At 40.4% G+C, this 21,873-nt stretch overlaps 1 protein-coding gene across 1 annotated transcript; it reads right to left on the bottom strand.

Moving 5' to 3' along the window:
• Positions 1-959: 959 nt before the first annotated feature.
• On the bottom strand, positions 960-21,532 carry gpc2 (glypican 2). The gene is made up of 11 exons (XM_079438495.1): positions 21,230-21,532; positions 19,439-19,597; positions 16,402-16,536; positions 16,089-16,264; positions 14,488-14,568; positions 12,052-12,217; positions 11,505-11,635; positions 10,209-10,352; positions 6,150-6,286; positions 5,906-6,078; positions 960-2,106 (listed from the first exon to the last, which is right to left on the bottom strand). Exons 1-11 carry the CDS (start codon positions 21,369-21,371, stop codon positions 1,778-1,780), a joined length of 1,773 nt encoding a protein of 590 aa, XP_079294621.1. The 5' UTR covers positions 21,372-21,532; the 3' UTR covers positions 960-1,777.
• Positions 21,533-21,873: the final 341 nt, after the last annotated feature.

The raw sequence follows: 21,873 nt of genomic DNA, 5'->3' as shown, positions 1-21,873 counted from the left end.
AAAACAATTTATTACTTTTACCTCTGCTGAAAACATGTTTTGGTGTGCTGAAGTATTCATTGGCGAAGTTCACTCTTCCCCCGAGGTCCCTCAATAGTCAGCAGACGGTGGTAACGTTCCTTATGTCCACCTGCTCTGTCTCTTGAATTCTGCGACCACACCTTTACCTCTCTCTCACCTTCAGAATCAGGAGGACTTGGCTGAAAAGGGGGATTTTCAATCAGCCTCTGAAAAGCAAATCGGCCTATATCAGAGATCCTCAAATCTGGCTCGTGAGATCCACTTTCCTGCGGAGTTTAGCTCCAACTTTGCTCAAACTCACCCACCTGTAATTTTCTAATGATCCTGAAGACACTGATTAGCATGCTCAGGTGTGTTTGATTAGGGTTAGAGCTAAACTCTGTAGGAAAGTGGATCCCTTTGAGGATCCCTGGACTATATGAATCAACAGATTCTGAAAAGGTTTCTTTTGGTTTGAGCCATTCCAGTTCAATTGAGTGGCTAAAGAATGGCCAGCCAATGTTGTTAGTATTCTCCTAGTTGCATTAGAGAGCTGCCTACACAAAACCTGCATGGGCCCAAAGGTACAAAAGTTGCTCTGGGCACACACTGGGCCATCATGGGATTAATGTGGACAGTCTGCTAGTGTGGGCTGCTCATAGAGAGCCTGCGGTGAGCTCAAAGCTGTGGGCAAGCCTGCACTGGGCCGGTTTAGGTTTGGTGTGGACTGGCCCTAGCCCACTGTGCTCCCAAAAAGCCAGCATGGGCCCCACAGGAGCATGTTTGCAGGGCAGTAAAGAGCAGTCCAGACTCCGCCCAGTCGTGTAGCTCAGGTTTTTCTTTAAAAATGTGTTTCTACTGCACAGACAGGCAACTCCATCTTGTCAGCAGTTAATTACTCATCAAACGTAATTATGAGCAAAATTAAAGATACTTCCAGGATCGAGTCATTCAGCCATCACTGTACAGATTCCTTTATACCGTAATATATCAAACACATAATCGTATCTTTCTAACCACCTTCACATGAGTGTGGATCAACGCTAGCGTAGCGTAACAGTGCTGTTTAAATCAAATGAAACTTGCTCCTGTGCCTAATACTGTATTCTTCACTACAGTCCTCTTCACTTAGAAGTGCACACTTTTTCAGGTTTTAAGGGGGAAAGAATACTTTATGTAGGTTGAACCAAAACAACTCTCCAAAAACATGAGCACATCTGGAGGAACCTTTTTAATCGTGTTTTAGCATAACGCTACTGCTAATCTTCAAACAACTACAACAAAAACAGACTGAACTTCTGTTCGTCTGTCTCTACACATTCATCTGTCTCATTCAGAAAACCTAGAGCGTTTCTGTGGAGAAAAATCACTTGTGCTCACACATACACACTTAAATTACACACACACTGAACATAAGGCAAAATAAATAAATACATGTCAATAAAATCCACAATTGAAAAGGATAAACCTCAACATTCAACAGTACATTCAATATTATACAAACATCATAATAGGAAGAAATAAAAATCAGTCAACAGATCGAACTAACGCTCCTCATGATTACAGGAACAGCGTCGAATCAGTCTGAACGGTTTGATTGTACGAGATCAGCTGACCACAGTCCACAAACCAATCAGAGAGAACTACAAAATGCAGTGTTGCTTTGTAAAAATGGACAAATGTAAAAAGGAAACTTTCTACAGGATGTTGACTTGCGGCGGTGCGGATCTGCTGCTGGTGTTTGTGCTCGTTCTGGCAGGAGAGAGTTTGATCTCCATTAAAGACTTTGATCTCCATTAAAGGCCGCGAGACGGAGAGAGTGAGAGCAGACAGTGAGGAGGAGGAGAAACAGCAGCAGAAGAAGAGGAGGGGAAGGTCTTCCTGCATCTGATCGTGCTCGTCCATTCAGCCTGTCCCGCTTATTGTTGGGCGTGTCACGGGGGCGGGGCCTGTCTCGGGGGCGGAGACCATCATGGGGGCGTGGCCTATCGTTAACTGGGAGAGTGTTGCGAGGTGGAGAGAAGGAGCTGTAAGCCGGCCAATCTTCACTGAACCGCTCGCCCACTTCAGCTCCGACTCCAGAGCCACTGCCGCCCTCCACATCACCTAAACACACACACATACAGACAAACACACAGAGACAGAGACAAACACACACACACACACACACACACACAGAGAGACAAACACAGAGACAGAGACAAACACACAGAGACAGAGACAAACACACACACACACAGAGAGAGAGAGAGACAAATACATTATCACCTCTGTCATAGCGGGAACGCTGCATTCCCCTCTGCTTTTATATTACAGTTTCAGTAATGTCCCAGGTGAAAACAATTTGCACTTCCATAAAGTGCTCTATTTTCGCACACTAATTTTGTACTTAATTTACTAAAAATTATTCTTTAGTACTTCTTAAGATAATCTTAAGATCATGTAAGTGTACTCAACTGTGCTATTTTAGGACATCATGAATATGAACTAAAATGTGGTTTTAACATACTATCTCGTTCAGGTGTGTGTCATTAATTAGTCTATTCTGCTTGTTTCTGATCAAAGTTGCTCGCTTTCTATTCATTGTTGGGTCTCGTCGATGTTATGTGTGTTGCCAGCGTTCCCTCAGTGTGGATTTATTAAAGACTGCTCATCTTCATCATTGTGTTCATGTGTTTATCAACACAGTACTGTGACAGGATCAGTGTCATTTTACTATCATTAAGATATTTTTATAGCTCTTATTCATATTTTGAATTCATTTTTATGTTCCTTTTAATTTCAGTTAAATACCTAGGTTTTTTTTTTTTCTTGTATGTGTCTGGAATTGTTATTTTTTAAATATATATCTATATAGGTTGTATTAATTGTTTATTTCAGTTTTATTTTAGTTGTTTTAGTACATTGTTACATTAAACAAAAATGTGAAATGTTGTCTTGGCAACTGACTGAAATTTAAGTGTTTTTTATATTTTAGTTTGTTTTAGTTTAAGTAACAAATGTTTTATGCATTACGTTTATGTAAATTATCTAAGTTATGTATATAAATAAACAGCTCTGGCTGATTTTAAATGGGTCATGACGTATTTTTATTCTTATTTTAATATTTTTCTTATGTTTACTTCTAATGTTATTAAAGTTTTTAAACAAAAAATATAGATGGTCAAAAACGATTATTCTCAACGTTCATTCTTACCTGTTTTAATTGCACAAAGACCTTTGAGGTGTTCAAGGAAAATTTGATTTCTCGTGTCAAGAGCAGCTGAAATAAATACGCTAGAAAACCCCACTCATTTACTGTGTTCATTGCATCATATGTGACTCTGGAGCACAAAAGCAGTCATCAATAACACAGGTATATTTGTAGCAATAGCCAACAATACATTGTATGGATCAAAATTATTAACTTCTCTTTTATGAAGTGAAGTGAAGTGAAGTGACATACTGCCAAGTATGGTGACCCATACTCGGAATTCGTGCTCTGCATTTAACCCATCCAACGTGCACACACACACACACACACACACACACACACACACACACACACAGCAGTGAACACACACACACACACACACAGCAGTGAACACACACACACACACACACACACACACACACACACAGCAGTGAACACACACACACACACCGTGAACACACACAGCAGTGAACACACACACACACACACACACACACAGCAGTGAACACACACACACCGTGAACACACACCCGGAGCAGTGGGCATTTATGCTGCAGCACCCGGGGAGCAGTTGGGGGTTCGGTGTCTTGCTCAAGGGCACCTCAGTCGTGGTATTGAGGGTGGAGAGAGCGCTGGACATTCACTCCCCCCACCTACAATCCCTGCCGGCCCGAGACTCGAACCCACAACCTTTCGATTACGAGTCCGACTCTCTAACCATTAGGCCATGACTTCCCCGTGCCGGGGATTATGGCAAAAATCATTAGGATTTTGGATATAGGATACATTAAATAAAGATCATGTTCCGTGAAGATATTTAGTAAATTTCCTACCATAAATATATCTAAACTTCATTTTTGATTAGTGTGACGGGTATTAATAAGAGTGTGTATTCATTATCTGAATTTATGTATTTCACTAATGATCCCTCCTTTCGATTTTCATGCATTTATTTTGTATTAATTTGTTCATGAAAACGTTATAATTTAGTTTTGTTCTTTTATTTGTGTTATTTGGGGAAAATAGTTTTATATTCATTTGACGTCGTGATGTCATTTCCAGTTTGCCCGCGCAGCAGTGTTGCCACCCAATTGGGCTTCTTTTGATCGGCTCGGACCGGAGAACAACGCATTGGGCGGGTAGACAAAATTTGGGCTGCTTTTTTCTTTGCTTTTATCTTTAGTCATGTTATTTTTTGAGCTCAAAGTATCACGGTAAAATAATGTGTAGTGCAGTCATCAACTCATTTTTCCTTAACGCAACCCTTGTTGGTTCAGTTTAACAGAGACTTGTCAATCAATTTACCATCTTTTATGTTGGTGAGATGTGATGACTCTTGCGTGACGAGGTTTTGGCGCTATAAAGGGCAAGATTTAAATATGCAGCTAAATATTCATTCATTCATTTTATTTAAGTAATTGCAATGGCAAAGTGGCCTAAATATAAGTTACATGGGAAAGAGTCTAAGATACGATGCTGTTCTGCATCAGAACATCTTTTAAACCGTCCAGACTCTACTCTGGTATACTTGGCATTGACAGATGCTGGACCTGAACAGTTTTGACTGTGCAAAGTTCTGCATTATGTTCTAAAATGTGTACTTCGTGAAATACGTGCTGTTCTGTCTGAAGATAAAGCACAAGACAAAGGTAAGCGCATTATTGTTGTTAATTGTTATTATTATTTTATTTTTGCTGTCAGATTATCATACGGTATTTATGAATGAATAACACATTTTTGGCTGGCGTGGGTGTGTGCATGCATTTATCTTTATTTTATTTTGTCATCATTATTTTATTTTAAGGAGATAAAAAAATAGTCCTTATCAACCTTGATTGACATGGAAATAAAATTGTATCACATCATTTTGGCAGTTAAAATTTTGGGCTGGTTTTTGTTGAAGTGGGCGGGTTTTGGTGAGCTTTTGTGCTGGAAATCGTCAAGCCGATCTGGCAACACTGCCACACAGAGTCCTCAGACCGCGTTGAGTGCGCTGAGGAGAGGTAAGCAGTTAGCGGTGCTCCTTCAAAATAAGTCATAAAAGTTATCAGAAGTTTTATTAAGTACTTGATATGCAAAGATATTGTTGTTAAGAGTGTTACAAAGGCACTAAGAAGCATTTTATGTGTGGATGGGTAAGATTATTAGTGTTAAGAGTGTATGTATGTGCGTCAGCAGAACATGGTGATTTTAGCTAATCAATTAACTGGTGTTTAATTTGTCCAGGTGGAAAAATCACCGAAAGTTTCTCAGAATCTCATTGTTGTACTCTCTCTCTCTGCTCCATCCAGTATCGGCCAATAATCTCTCCATCAGCAACAGTTCCAGTGGTCTGTCTCACCATTGTACACAACGCAGTTCGTAACAGTGACGGTCGAGACCGGTTACATTATAATATGCATTGCTAAGAACTTAATTTGGACAACTTTAAAGGAGATTTTCTCAATATTTAGATTTTTTTTTTGCACCCAGATTCCAGATTTTCAAATAGTTGTATCTCAGCCAAATATTGTACTGTCCTAACAAACCATTCATCAATAGAAAGATTAGATGATGTATAAATCTCAATTTCAGAAAACTTGACTGGTTTTGTGGTCCAGGGTCACAAGAGTCGAATCTGCATGTGCACACTTCAGCTGATTGATAACTTTATTTTAACATTTTTTGTTTCGGAGCAGACCAACACCAAGATAAAAGCACAGAGACACTCACTGTCGATGAGATCGGCGTCTCGTCCGTTCTGAGCGTGTCTCAGTCTGTTCACAGCCACTCGCAGCTCCATGATTAGCTGCCGTGTTTTGACGTCTGGCTGGGTGACGTCCACCTCCATCTCTGGATTATTAATCTGATTCACCAAACCATCAGCAGTAACGGACGGCAGGTATCTGAAAAACATAGACACACACTTAAACCTGACTCGCCACACACACTTCTTCAGGAACGTCAGTATACACACCTGCCGCGCGTCTGTCCATTCCAGCAGCGGTCCTCGACGGTCACGTCAGCTGCCTTGTGTTCATCATTACAGATGGTGTGAGGCAGCGCTACCCAGAATCCCCTCATGGGCCGCAGACGCTCCTGTAGCTCCTCCACCTGATCACAGACATCCATCAATTAACACTGACAGCCAGACACACACAAATTACACATAACATATTCATCAAATCAATATGAATGATTCAATGAATTACTGAAAAATTGGCCATTACATGAAAAAAGTACCTTCTGTTGTGATTATAATAAGTGCCTTCCACATTATTTATTCATATATACATGTACCCAGGTGAAAAAAGTGCACTATTTTCGCGCACTAATTTTGTACTTAATATACTGAAAATGATTCTTTAGTACTTCCTTAAGAGGAGACACTGCAGGCAAAAACACAGTTTTTTTCATGCACCTGTAGCATTTGGAACAATCAGACACACAATTTTGCATTTGATCTAACAAATCAATTAGTTATTAGATTAAGAAATAGTCACAGACCCCCCACCCAAAACACATACTGGGTGCAAGTCTATCTGTCAATGACTCCAGGCCCCTGGTTCCATGGCAACCGATCTGATAACACTTGTTTTATTGCTCAAAGGAATGCGGGCAGAGCAACACTCGCTTCATTTCCCCTTAGGAAAGAGACATTATGCCGTAAAAATGGACTCTTCTCGAATTAATTCATAGAAAAACCCTTCTTTGAATGAACACACACATATCTTCAGGTCATTGTGTATATTATTACTGTTCTTGTATATGTTTTTGTGTATTGTATACTGTTTTATGCATGCTTATGATAGATCTAGTTAATATCACTTTATTGATATTATTTTTTGGTCTCTATCAATTCGTCCTCGGATTATCTACTTGAGAGTGAATATTACATGTTGATACCTATGCAACATATTAGTGTCCTAAGAATCTTTAGTAGTTCGTGCATTAACCCCAGGCAAATTACCTATGCAAATTACCATGTTCAGAGACAAAGAGCTGTAAAACTTTCCCTCCAAAATTCAAGTCATCATTGGCTCTTTGACTCCCCAGAGGTGTGACCTCCATATCAGATAAAGCTCTCACATCAGTGACGCCCCTGCAGTCTGCGGTTCTGTTAGATCCTAAGAGGATGAGACGGATGTGAGCTAGAACTCTTCTGGACCCTTAAGTTTTGTGCCAGGCCTTGCGGCCTTGACTTTCAATTCAACCAGGGATCCTCGGATCTCAGTAGATCTCTTTCTTAGTTCTTTTTCCCTTTCTACCTGGGAAGAAACTCCCAATTACCACCGATCCAGAATAACATCCTTTGAAGTTCTTCACCCTTCAAACCCGGAAGAACTCCAACACCACCAAACCTTCAAACCACCAGAACTTTCATCCGAGACTGCATCCGGACACTTGTTCAATGACCAAAGGCATGGCAAGTATCATACATTTAACTAAAAGAAACAGATGTTTAGTACAAGTTATAGACCCCATTATAAACGGCGCTGATGGTTTTACTCAGGTGGTTAAATTACTCTTTCCATAACTGCATTCTCTGGTTTTTCTAATGGCTTCATTCATCCACTTTGCCCTTACCCCATGTATTAGTGATTGTATGTTTGTATGTTTGTTTGTTTGTTTGTTAGACTAGTTTGGGTAGTGTTTAGGTAATAAAACTCTTGTGCACAAATTACATGAGTTTCTCATTCTGCCTTGCAAATGAATGTCCCTTTACGATTTTTGATCCTTACTACATCTTCTAATGTATAAATACTTAGGAAAGTATTTTCTGTGGCCAAGAAAACTTCCTTTCTGAGAGTTGATATGAACTTACACTGAATGTTCGCTGGACGAACAGATTAGTTCATAGCAATTTATTTCTGCTACAGTTATTACTGTCAGCCAATATAAATAATTGTAATTATTTATATACAATTCCTTTCTAAGCTAATTTGCTACACACCTGTCAACGATGGAGTTTTGGTTCCTCTGGCTTGTTTAGTTTAGTAGACACTTATTTTCCAGTGATATCGTTGACCTGATTGCACAGATACTATTAGAACTGAACTGAGCTGGACGATGACATCACTAAATTCAATAATGAAATGCCTGTAACTGAAAATTGAGTGTTTAATCTTGTCATTTTACATTATTGACACAGTATTTTCCTATTTTAATATTGGAAAGTTGCTTTGACACAATCTGTATTGTTAAAAGCGCTATATAAATAAAGGTGACTTGACTTGACTGTCAATCAGTGACTGACTCATCCGTCTTTCGGATGAGACGTTAAACCGAGGTCCTGACTCTCTGTGGTCATTAAAAATCCCAGGATGTCTTTCGAAAAGAGTAGAGGTGTGACCTCGGCATCCTGGCCAAATTTCCCATTGGTCTCTGACCATCATGGCCTCCTAATCATCCCCTTACACTGATTGGCTTCATCTCTGTCTCCTCTCCACCAGTAAGCTGGTGTGTGCTGGGCGGTCTGGCGCACATCCAGGTGGATGCTGCACACTGGTGGTGGACGAAGAGACACCACCCCTCACAATGTAGAGCGCTTTGAGTGCTTAGAAAAGCAGAAAAGCACTATATAAATGTAATGAATTATTATTATTATTATTATTATTCATTTTGAGATTTTGGGCTCTTTGGTTTTTCATAAAGTGTTTTTTCAGACTATTGGAAAGAAAACATCCTAAAGACACTGTTAATTGTTTCTTTTATAGCACTTTATCTATTTGTGTCAATAGATTTCAATTACAATACATATTTTTAAAGGCCGTTTTCTCAAAATGAGTTTTTTTTTACCTACACTGAGCCATAAATCTCCACTTCAGCAGCACTCACACACACCAGACTTTACATTTTTATTCCTATAGTCTATATCCTGGACTATCTGTATCCTGATTTTACAGAGGGATTTATTCATATATAATTTGCTTGATTATATACAACATTTTATTTCTCCCAAAATTGTGAAAATATAGTATTTTATGAATTATGGAGTGACACAATGAGATTCCCTCTGTAAAAACTTTTGACTCTAATATGAAAAAAAAAAATTAAACAAGAATCTTGAAACTGACTTCATCCAGTGTTTCGATTTTTGTTCTAGAAATGTATGCAAATCAGCGCATATTTTCATTAAATAATGCCTCCTTTGCATATTTAAACCTAACATTTTAGAAAGCTTGCAATACAAAAAATGTTTGCAATTATCAGTGTAATCAATCAACGAGTTAAGGCGATAATTATTAGTTATTTTTTTATACCCGCAGTGTCTCGTCTTAAGATAAACGTAAGATAATATAAGTGTACTACTCTGTGCTATTTTGGGACACCATGAATATGAACTAAAATGGGCTTTTAACATACTATCTTTGTATTTAGTTACACACTTGAACCCATCTTTCATACACTAGTACACTCAAGTTTTCTAATTACATTTCTTAAATACAAAGATAGAATGTTAAAAGCACATTTTAGTTCTTTATTCATGGTGTCCCAAAATAGCATCTTAAGATTAACTTTTAGTATATTATGTACAAAATTAGTGTGCGGAAATAGAGCATTTTAAGTACATTATGGAAGTTTACTTTTTTTTAGGGTTAACCCTAACCATATATGCTAAATTAATGCTAGAAACACTGGTGTTACTTTTTCTGAATGTTTTAAGTTTTTCTGAATATTTTAAGGCAATGTGGAAAGAAATTTGAGAGTTTCAAACTCATGCTCCTGGGTGAAGCTTTGCTTTGATGAAGCATCTGCTGTTTTTGTACATTTATTTGTTTTATATTCAGTTAATTAAAGGACAATCTCTCAAACCAGACCAAATTAAAAGTTTTTTTTTTTTTTGATTTGGTAATCTCTAGAAGATTTTGACAACCTTCTGTTTTTTTCTCTTATTTCACAAATGTATGTATTAGTATAAAGTTCTGAAATGTTTGACCCCTCATATCTCAGCCTTAGATGGCCATATAGTCATGATGATTGTATTCAATGCCTTGCAGATTGTCGCAGTGCTGATGTTTGAGGCGCGTCTCACCAGTCGGTCCAGGTTTGTTCCCGAGGCGGTGGTGGGTTTCTCCTCGGTGCTGTAGGTCCTGAAGGCTCTCTTGCCATCTCTCTCTCTGGGTGAGCGTTTGTTTCTGGCTGGAGTTGGCCGAGGGATCCCACAGCCCTGAAAGACCTGAAACCAACACAAGCGCACAAAAACGTCACATTAGCTCAATGCACAACCAGTCTCATGGAAAGATAAATACATGTACTGTAGGAATGTTTTAACACACATAGTCCAGCTGCAATCAACATCAGTGCAACTCTGTTCTCAAGCTGGGCATGCTTTAGCAAACAGGGCTGCAAATAATGACTTCTGTCGATCATTTCTTCAAATACTCAGATAAAAACTGATTTGAAACAGTCACTTTTTCATGTTCAGTGTAGACGCACTGTTACTTTTAAATCCAGTTATACTGCTTGTTGTTATCCCTTACAGATATTAACAATGTTGGGTTAGCACATTACAAGTAACACGAGTGAGGTATTCAGATTACTTTTTACAAGTAACTACTGAAGTAACATTACTTTTAAAATTTACAAGAAAATATCGGTGTTATTTTTCAAATAAATAATGCACATTTTCACGTTTACTGACTGACGGCTCTCCTGTCCCGCATTGAGAGAAATCAGGAGTAAGTGCAGAGACAGAGACGCTTGCTAAGGTTTATTCATTTCACTTTTGGTGTGAAAGGTTCTTTACAGTTGCCAAAAATATAAGTTTTTGTTATTAAATATAAATAAGCAAGCCAAGCTCAGATGACCAAAAAAGTAGCGTAATGCATTACTTTCCTAACTAAGTGGTCAGTCGTGGCCTAATGGATAGAGAGTTGGACTTGTGAGTTGGAGAGTTGGTCGTGGGTTCGAGACCCAGGTCCGGCATGGATTGTAGGTGGGGGAGTGAATAACCAACACTCTCTCCTCCCTCAATACCACGACTGAGGTGAGACCCTTGAGTAAGGCATCGAACCCCCAACTGCTCCCCGGGCGCCGCAGCATAAATGGCTACCACTGCTCCGGGTGTATGTTCACTACTGAGTGTACACTTGGATGGGTTAAATGCAGAGCACAAATTCCGAGTATGGGTCACCATACTTGGCCACACACCACTTCCCTTTCCCTTTACATACACACAATATTGTAATGCAGGTAGGAAACGTCGGCCCTGAAAAAACCTCACCTGCCTGTAGCCCCAGTAATTCTGATGTGCTTTCTGTGAAGTGAAATGAGACTCACATGCTACATGTAAATACTTGTATGTTTTAAATGGAAATGTATGTTTTACCTTTGCAGAGATGGTTATACTGTTCTCCTGCATGTGCATGATGCCTTCAGACACCTTCACTGCGATGGAGTCTGTGGCCAACTCAAAATGAAACGGCCCGCCGAGTTTCTGCACCACCGCCATCAGAGCATCTGCAGGGTAATCAGATTCACACTGAAAAACCAACATCATTCTTCACATTCACACGAATGAATTCTGTGATCATCTACTTGCCGTTCTGAACCCAGAAGACACTGAGAGGTACCCATGAGGTTTCTGTGTTTTGTGCGCTCTATGTACGTGTACTGATCAATGTTCATGTGAATAAAAGCCTAAATGAAATGATCATCATATAAAGCGATAGTTTTTCTTTATTCAAATGGATTAATTTGACCATGTCTTTATGTATGTTTTTGAAACTTGAAATGCTGATTTCACTTTTGATGGATGGACAAAAATGATGAGAGATGATTACAAATATGTTTGTTGGTGTACATGATGTGTATCATGCAAGAAAATTATGACAGAATAATAGTTTCCGGGTGAATTACGTGGTTTTCTTTCTCACCAATGAAATTGTTCCATTCAGAGTCTAAGTCGGCCTGATTGGCCAGGCAGCCCTTCATGACATTCAGGCACAGCGAATGACAGGGCTTGAGGGAAGGAAGTCCTCGACACAGCGGACAAAACCACTGCCGCATTAACGCCCGAACACACTCGGATCCCACCGTCAGCTAGAGACGCACACACACACAGACAGACGAAGAAGAGCCCCATCAGCAAACTCATCCACGGCACAATACATGTCCAAGAGAAGATACAAACATCATCACAACCAAAATCATTTCTCTGTTATGATGGGATGAGCATATTATGTTTAGGGCTGCACTACATCAGTTTCTCTTGATCAGTTTTGAATGATTGGGATTAATATTTTGTGTGTAAATAATAAACAATTCCTTATTTTGCAAGTCAAGTCATACTTTATACAATACAGATTGTTTCAAAGCAGCTTCACAGACATTCACAGGAATTAAAATCAATTATGGAAACACAATTCAGTTCAAGAATACATTTTTAACTGCATTGATTTGTATAATGATTCTATATTACCTTCTGTAGAGCTGCTTTACAGCTGAAATTGAGTTAGTTACATAATTAAGAACCTTTACACCATTATTTTCCTGTCTATTTCTGTGCATGTATGAAGTGCTTTGGAAAAAAATATGTTATGACTTGATTAATTAGTTTTTTTTCAGCTTCTTCCACACAAACTCTTTCCTTGTCACAGTTTCTGAAAGCTGTCACTCAAACAGCAGAAGCACAAACCAAATCTACAAAACCAGACACTAATTCTCAGTCTTTGACTCAATTTTCAGTTTCATAAAACACTTTTTGCAAAACACAGCACACAATTCTCTATGAAACACACAAATCTAACAGGAAGTATCTTGATATTCTTTTTCAAACACAACCAATCAAAAAGCCACACTAATTCATCACTAACTCCTCACACGCTTCACTGAACACCAACCAATCGTGCTTTAGATCAGGCCTATAAACATCTACACAACTACTCATGCTTGATGTGTTTCTGTTCTTCAGTTCTGTGTAATACTGTATTCACAAACACTAATGCTTACAGTAAAAAAGTTTCAATCTTGCTTTTGTGTTTAGCATGAATCTTTCAACATCTCTCTGTCGATTACTTTCAATCTTGTGCAGAAATCTACCCAGGAGCTCATGAAAGAACAGCTTTAGATTTTGAATAACTGTGTGTATATGATTTATCCAAAACTATAATGTTATGGCAGCGTTTGCAACGTAAGACAAATGTTTGCTTTTGAGTCAAGTCACCATTATTTATATAATACCTTTTACAATGCAAATAGTGTAAAAGCAGCCTTACAGTATTAAACAGGGGAATAGTGTGTCAAAATAGTGTTCCATTCACAATCTGACTTTGTTGCAGTTTAGAATTAATCTGCTGGTTTCGTCTGGCCAGAGGAGAATGGCACAATATTTCCCTGTTTAATACTGTAAAGCTGCTTTGACACAGTTGGGATTCTGAAAAATGCTATAAAATAATGGTGACTTGACTTGGCCAGCAGGAGATGCTCACCCTGTGTTCTGGGTCCTAATGCTGGGGACACTATACTGTAAAAAAGCACCATCCTTTGGATAAGACCTTAAACTGAGGTCCTGACCCTCTGTGGTCATTAAATATCATATGGCACTTCTTATAAAGAGTAGGGGTGTCCTGGCCAAATGCCCTCCACTGGCCCTTGTCAATCATGGCCTCCTAATAATCCCCATCCACTTGACTGGCTCCATCACTCTCGCTCCTCTCCACCTGTAGCTGGTGTGTGGTGATTGCACTGGCACCGTTGTACTGTGGCTGCTGTCGCATCATCCAAGTGGATCAACTGCACACTGGTGGTGGATGAGGAGATTCCCCCCCTTTCATGTAAAGTGCTTTGAGTACCCAGAAAAGCACTATTTAAATGTAACAAATTATAATTATTGTTATTTATTAAGCGTGCAGAACAACCACCCAATAAAGCATTACAATAATCTAACCTCGAGGTCATGAATGCATGAATTAATGTTTCTGCATTTGACATTGAGAGCATAGGTCGTAAATTAGATATATTTTTGAGATGGAAAAATGCAGTTTTACAAATGCTAGAAATGTGCTAATAAAGCATCTGACAAGTGAGCGTGAGAGAGAGACGCTGTCAGTCACTTCTGAAACTCACTAACCAGTTTCTGACTCTGCTTTCACAATCCAATCTGATCCATTGTTAAACCAGTCAAAATCAGAGCAGTTCGCCACTTGAATCACGCCAAACCTAATGCCACACCGATCACTCGTGTTGTGTTGTTGTGCTTTTTGCTGTTACGAGATGCAGGTGCAGCACTGCTCAGATCTTTTTTGATCAATTATTTGATTTATTAGTTTATTATTAAAGCTCAGCACAAATACTGAGTCACATGTACGCACCTTTGTTGCCTTGTTCACTATGTCTCTTCCGGCAGCCAAACTCTGAACCAAAGACCGCGCTGCAGTCAATGCTCGCGACACCTGCCCATCACAACACAGAGAGATGATGATGATGACTGCAGTAATGATGAGACAACATGCTGATGTGATGCGAACTGTTCAGATGAAGGATGATAACTATAAGCATAAAGTGTTAATAACTGTTTTAATTCAATGAGAATAAAATGATACCTCACAAAAATGATAACGACAGAGTAACCATTTCTCTGGAATCATTTTCAGAGCATTTTGTTTTTAATTGACTAAAGTTGAATAAAAACATTGCTGTCTTTTATAAAACTGCTTACAGCTGAACTGAACTTGCTTCAAAATTTAATGAAATGATGAACGATAGAAACTTTGACAGCCAATCAGAATCCATTCTGCTTTAAAGAGCTTGAGCATTTAAAGCTGCGGACGACAAAACTACAGTGTGATTACAATAAACAGAACGTTATTGCTCTTAATTGTACACTAATATATTTATCGTTACAGTTATTAACTTTATTAACTGTGTGAGTATCTGTTCTGGTATTAATGTCTGTATTGGGTATCTGAGAGGTGACTGAAGCTCTGACCCGAGTCAGAATGCAGTAACAGTGTTTACACATTCAGAGAATGTATGTTTTGTAATAATTCATCTGAAATATTATCAAATGTTAGATTTGATATTATGTGGTTCTCATGACGGCTGTATGAGGAATGTGGAGACCAATGCTACACTAACTCTTACGTATGCTTAACATTTAGGATTCCTTTTAGGGTGTGTTGCAGCATTAATTGCTATATGTTAAACTCTGACAGTGAATCTGTGTGACAGTATTGTTGTGTTTCAGTGATGTGCTGCAGCTCAACTTTGAAGAGAAAAGTGATTGCCTCTGTTTTATCTAGTGGCATAATTGCAGGGGTTGTTTAGGAATATGATGCCAAAGGAACAGTCTGCAGGAATTTTCTGTGCTGTTAACCTATCAGAACCTGTAGAAATGATGTCAATATGACTATAATTACTTGTGTTTCTGTACTGTATGTTAGTTGGAGGCTGGCTCTGGACGTGTGGAGAACTCGGTCTTCAGTAATCTCTCTGTCAGCTGACTGGACTTCAGATTTGACTCCTGGTCTTTATTAAGCATATTGGTCTCTCTATGGGGTTTAACTATAATTCACCTAAAGATTCAACCTGAGATCAGTGAATTTTTTCATCAGAATCCCACAATATTTCATATTTCAGAATTAGAACAACACGTGATTTTGTGAATGACAGATTAGAGAATGTGTTGTCATATGCACGTCTGCTCTTTTAATAAGAAATTGATAACGTCGGTGCCGATAGCCTTGTGGGGGGTGTGCACCTACCCCTACCCCCCCCCCCCCCACTTAGCAACCTGTCACTTCTACACTGTGCTATACTAGTAAAGTTTTAAAAAAATGCCAAAAATAAATATTGAAAAAAAAAAGAAAAAAAAAAAAAGAAGAAATTGACAAGAAATCTTTACTTTTTTTTTTTTTACACATTTGTCTTTGTCATAAGATGAAAAACACTCCCGCATGTAATAATAAGTTACCTGAATGTGCAGTTTATGAGGGACGTCTCCAAACGGTCGCAGCTGTTCGGCGTGTTTGCTGACACACTCCAGATATTCCTCACTGAACTGATACTGAGGGTTAACCAGAGCAAAGACGCGCTCCACTAGTCCTGCCCAGAAATCAGAGAGCACCTCGGCCAGACTCACTCTGCCCCCTGCACACACACACACAGGTCAGCGGGTCATGCAGAATCACACAGGCCTCGCTCCACACACACACTCACACACTCTCTCTCTCACACACACACACTCTCTCACACACACACACTCACACACACACACACACACTGACCCGTGTAGTAGCGCCGCAGGTCAGTGAACAGCTGCTGGAAGATGTGAGCATTCTGCGTGTACAGATGACCGTACGTCTGCGTGAACATCTGATTCATCGACTTCTCTGCCACATCCATCAGCTCCCGGAAAAACTCTGACACAACAAGGACAGAAGCCAGAGAAAAAGACATTTTCATTCATTCACAAAAAAACTTCAGGTCTCTATGACCTCCACAAGTGAATTTAAAGCATCTGGAAATGAGATTAGAGCGGCTAAAGGGACCTACGCCAAAACATTGGAAGATCAGTTCACTTTCAATGACTCTGCTTCAGTGTGGAAAGGCCTGAAAGCCATCACCAAGTACAGGACACCATCCCCCAGCACTGAGGTGAATCAGCAACTTGCTGAAGATCTGAATGAGTTTTATTGTAGATTTGAAACCCACCACACCCATTCTGACCATCTCTTTACACAACCATTAACACCAACCATTAGCAACCCCCCTCTCCCCCACTGCTATACTTCAGATCAGTGAAGATGTGTGCCAGGTCTTCAGGAGGAACAAAAGGAGGAAGGCACCAGGCCCAGATGATGTGACACCAGCCTGCTTGAAATACTGTGCTGACCAGCTGGCCCCCATCTTCACACAGATCTTCAACAGATCACTGGAGCTCTGTCAAGTCCCCTTATGCTTCAAACGCTCCATCATCCCCGTCCCAAAGAAACCCAAGATAACAGGACTTAATGACTACAGACCTGTGGCTCTAACGTCTGTGGTCATGAAGTCATTTGAAAAACTTGTTTTGGCTTATCTGAAGGCCTCCACTGGACCCTTACTGGACCCCCTGCAGTTTGCCTACAGAGCAAACAGGTCTGTGGATGATGCAGTCAACATGGGACTGCATTACATCCTGCAACACACACCTGCACAAATCAGGGACTTATGTGAGGATCCTATTTGTGGACTTTAGTTCGGCCTGCAACACCATCATCCCTACACTCCTCCAGACCAAACTAACCCTGCTCTGTCTGTCATTGGATCACCAGCTTTCTGACAGATAGGCAGCAACTAGTGAGACTGGGGGAAATTCATGTCAAACAGCCGTTCCACCAACATCGGTGCCCCTCAGGGCTGTGTTCTCTCCCCACTGCTCTTCTCCCTCTACACCAACAACTGCACATCTAAAGACCCCTCTGTCAAGCTCCTGAAGTTTGCAGACGACACCACACTGATCGGCCTCATCCAGGACGGTGATGAGCCTTAACAACCTGGAGCTCAACATGCTCAAAACAGTGGAGATGATCATGGACTTCAGGAGAAACCCCCCTGCTCTCCCCCCACTCACCATCATGAACAGCACTGTGACTGCAGTGGAGTCATTCAGATTCCTGGGCAGCACCATCTCTCAGGACCTGAATTGGGACAATCACATCAACTCCACTGTAAATAAAAAAAGAAGCCCAACAAAGGTTGTACTTCCTTCGCCAGCTGAGGAAGTTTAACCTGCCACAGGAGCTGCTGAAACAGTTCTACTCAGCCGTCATTGAGTCTGTCCTGTGCACTTCAATAACTGTCTGGTTTGGCTCAGCAACAAAATCAGACATCAGAAGACTACAGAGAACGGTTCGGTCTGCTGAATGGATTATCAGTGCCCCCCTGCCCACCCTCCAAGAACTGTATACATCCAGAGTGAGCAAAAAGGCTCAGAAAATCACTCTGGATCCCTCACATCCAAGTCATCCCCTTTTTGAACTTTTACCATCTGACCGGCACTACAGAGCCACAATTACCAGGACAGCCAGGCACAAGAACAGTTTCTTCCCCCCCGGCAATTCAACTTATGAAGAGTTAAATGTCCCCCCGCCATTATGCAATAAAAGTGACCAATAACCTTATATTTATTTATTACCACCTCCATCCAAGTACATCCCTACATCTCATTCTATTCTATTCCATTCTATCATCTATAGCACAACTGTACATACAATTTATTTATTTTTACATTTTTGTCTATTTATATTTACATGTGTGTATTTTTTATTCTCATCTTATTTTTATTGTCTGTGTGTAGTTGTTGTCTCTGTGAACTGGAAGCTTATGTCACTAAAACAAATTCCTTGTATGTGCAAGCATACTTGGCAATAAAGCTCTTTCTGATTCCGATTCTATTTTAAGAGGTTAACAGAGATTTTTCCACATTACTGAAAACTATTTCACACATACTGCATATATCAAGCAGAGCAGAGGTGAGAGCATTAAATTCACTCGTCGTGACATACTGTTTAAATCTTTTCTGAACATATTTAATCTACTTCAGTGCTAAAAACACAAAACAGCATATATTCTATCACGTCTTCTTTAAATTAAAAATATGAATCCAAATAACGAGATGGACACAGTGGCACATCTGATCATCAACGTAATAACATGATGGATTATTCAAATAAATACCCTAATACAAAATATTTAAATAAATGATTCAATTATATTCAAATAAAGCTGAAAGAAACAGACAGAAAAGTGACTGTTTATTCTCAAGCGTTAAAACCATGAGTGTTGTTTGTTCTTGAGTTTGTAGGACTCATAAACGTCATGAAGATGTTGTGAAAGATATGATGGACTTCAGAAGATCTTTATCCTATTCACAGACCAATGGCATGAAAATGCTTGTTTTATATATATATATATATATGTATGTGTGTGTGTGTGTGTGTGTGTGTGTGTGTAATGCATGGTGAGCTTACAAAGCCATGTATATTAAATATGTTTATCAGGTTTGTCCTTAGCTGATGGGGGGCCGCACTGATTAACACACTAATGTTAATCGTGTTGCTTGTAATAGTGAATTACAGCATGCATTTGTGGGAATCTTTATGCTTTACGTGTCAATGAGAGTGAAGTGAAGCGGTCTGAATCAGAAGACTCCTCTCTCTCCACACGCTTCATTGCTCAGGACTGTGGTGAGAAATGATGGGTGCTGGAGGAAGGTTGTTTTATGAGTGCAAAGATGTTTACAGTGCAGTCAATCGTTCATGCTCTCAATCAGGTCCTCACCATCAAACTTGCGGTGTCTCTGGGCGAAGGTGGTGAGCAGGAACTGGCTGGTGTCCTGCACCGCAGACAGGAAGTCAGCCTCGCTCTGGTGCGCGAGTGTGTCCTCCATCAGACTGGAGCAGCAGGTGTAATCACGAGGACACAGACGCAGGTGCTCACCTGCCAGTCACACACATACACACAGACAGACAGAGAGAGAGACAGAGAGACAACACACACACACACACACACACACACACACACAGACAGAGAGAGAGACAACACACACACACAGACAGAGAGAGAGACAGAGAGACAACACACACACACACACACACACACAGACAGACAGAGAGAGAGACAACACACACACACACACACACAGACAGAGAGAGAGACAGAGAGACAATACACACACAGACAGAGAGAGAGACAGAGAGACAACACACACACACACACAGACAGACAGAGACAGCGCACACACAGAACACACAGACAGAGAGACAACACACACACAGACAGAGAGAGAGACAGAGAGACAACACACACACACACACACACACAGACAGACAGAGACAGCGCACACACAGACAGAGAGACAACACACACACACACACACACAGACAGAGACAGCGCACACACAGACAGAGAGACAACACACACACACACACACAGACAGAGAGAGAGACAGAGAGACAACACACACACACACACACAGACAGACAGAGACAGCGCACACACATAACACACAGACAGAGAGACAACACACACACACACATGCACACACAGAGACAGCGCGCGCACACACATACACACACACACACACACACAGAGACAGCACACACACACATACACACACACACACACAGGGAAATGAATCAGTGGCTGCTATCAAATTCAGAGTTATCTAATAGTAAATATATCTAAATGATCAGAACTAAGGGAAATTAAACCAAACAAAAGTCACATTTTCCATTGTAAGCCTTTTACACTTTAGAGAATTATTTAGGTGTATCTCATCATTAATTAATGTCAATCATTTCATTCACTTACACCTTATGTATATTTTTATATTGAGTATTTCTGTAAGAACTAATAATGTTTGTAAACAAACAGACAGGTGGGCTGTGTGTGTGTGTGTGTGTGTGTGTCTGTCTGTCTTACCGCTGATGTGTGTGTGTGTGTATTACCGCTGATGTGTGTGTGTGTGTGTGTGTGTGTGTTACCGCTGATGTGTGTGTGTGTTACCGCTCATGTGTGTGTGTGTGTGTGTGTGTTACCGCTGATGTGTGTGTGTGTGTGTGTGTGTGTGTGTTACCGCTCATGTGTGTGTGTGTGTGTGTTACCGCTGATGTGTGTGTGTGTGTGTGTGTGTGTTACCGCTCATGTGTGTGTGTGTGTGTGTTACCGCTGATGTGTGTGTGTGTGTGTGTGTGTGTGTTACCGCTCATGTGTGTGTGTGTGTGTGTGTGTGTGTTACCGCTGATGTGTGTGTGTGTGTGTGTGTTACCGCTCATGTGTGTGTTGGTGTGTTACCGCTCATGTGTGTGTGTATGTGTTACCGCTGATGTGTGTGTGTGTGTGTGTGTTACCGCTCATGTGTGTGTTTGTGTGTGTGTGTTACCGCTGATGTGTGTGTGTGTGTGTGTGTGTGTGTGTGTGTGTGTGTGTGTGTGTGTGTGTTACCGCTGATGTGTGTGTGTGTGTGTGTGTGTGTGTGTGTGTTACCGCTCATGTGTGTGTGTAAGTGTTACCGCTGATGTGTGTGTGTGTGTTTCCACTGATGTGTGTGTGTGTGTGTGTGTGTGTTACCGCTGATGTGTGTGTGCGGCGCGGTGTTGAGCCCGTGTTTCTCTCCGTAAACCCGGCGTGACTCTCCGCAGCTCCTCGCTCCGCCCGCGGCGCCCCACAGCGCGATCAAACACAGCAACACCTTCATCATCCTCATCCTCATCCTCACAAACACAGAGTCAGTGAAGACACTAAACCCTAAACACTAAATAACTAAACAACATTTATTTAGTTTGACACTAAATAAAGACGAGACTCGGACCTGCTGCGCCTGTCTTTGTCCCGGGATGATCGTGCACGCGCGCGCGCTCACACAGCCTCCACAGAGTGTGTGTCTGAACAATAGAAACAGACGCACGCACGCGCGCACACACACACACTTACTTTGTTGGTTTAACAACACGATTGTTTATTCAGTCAGTTCACAGTGTAAGATTAAATATGCTTTTATTCCCATAAATCAAGATTGATGAATAATGTCGAATACTAATCATTATAAAGGGTTCAGGGGCGTCATAGCTGTATAACTGATGTAGTCTTATTTCATGTGTCCTTTTTTATTCGAAATATTCCCAGATTTGTAAACTATATCATGAAATATCCGATTCTCGAGTATTTGTAAATGCATTTACTCGTTTAAGCATCTTTATCGATCATGTTAGATG

Source organism: Barbus barbus, assembly GCF_936440315.1.
Source record: "Barbus barbus genome assembly, chromosome: 17".
NCBI lineage: Eukaryota > Metazoa > Chordata > Actinopteri > Cypriniformes > Cyprinidae > Barbus > Barbus barbus.
This window is presented reverse-complemented; position numbering and strand designations above follow the sequence as displayed.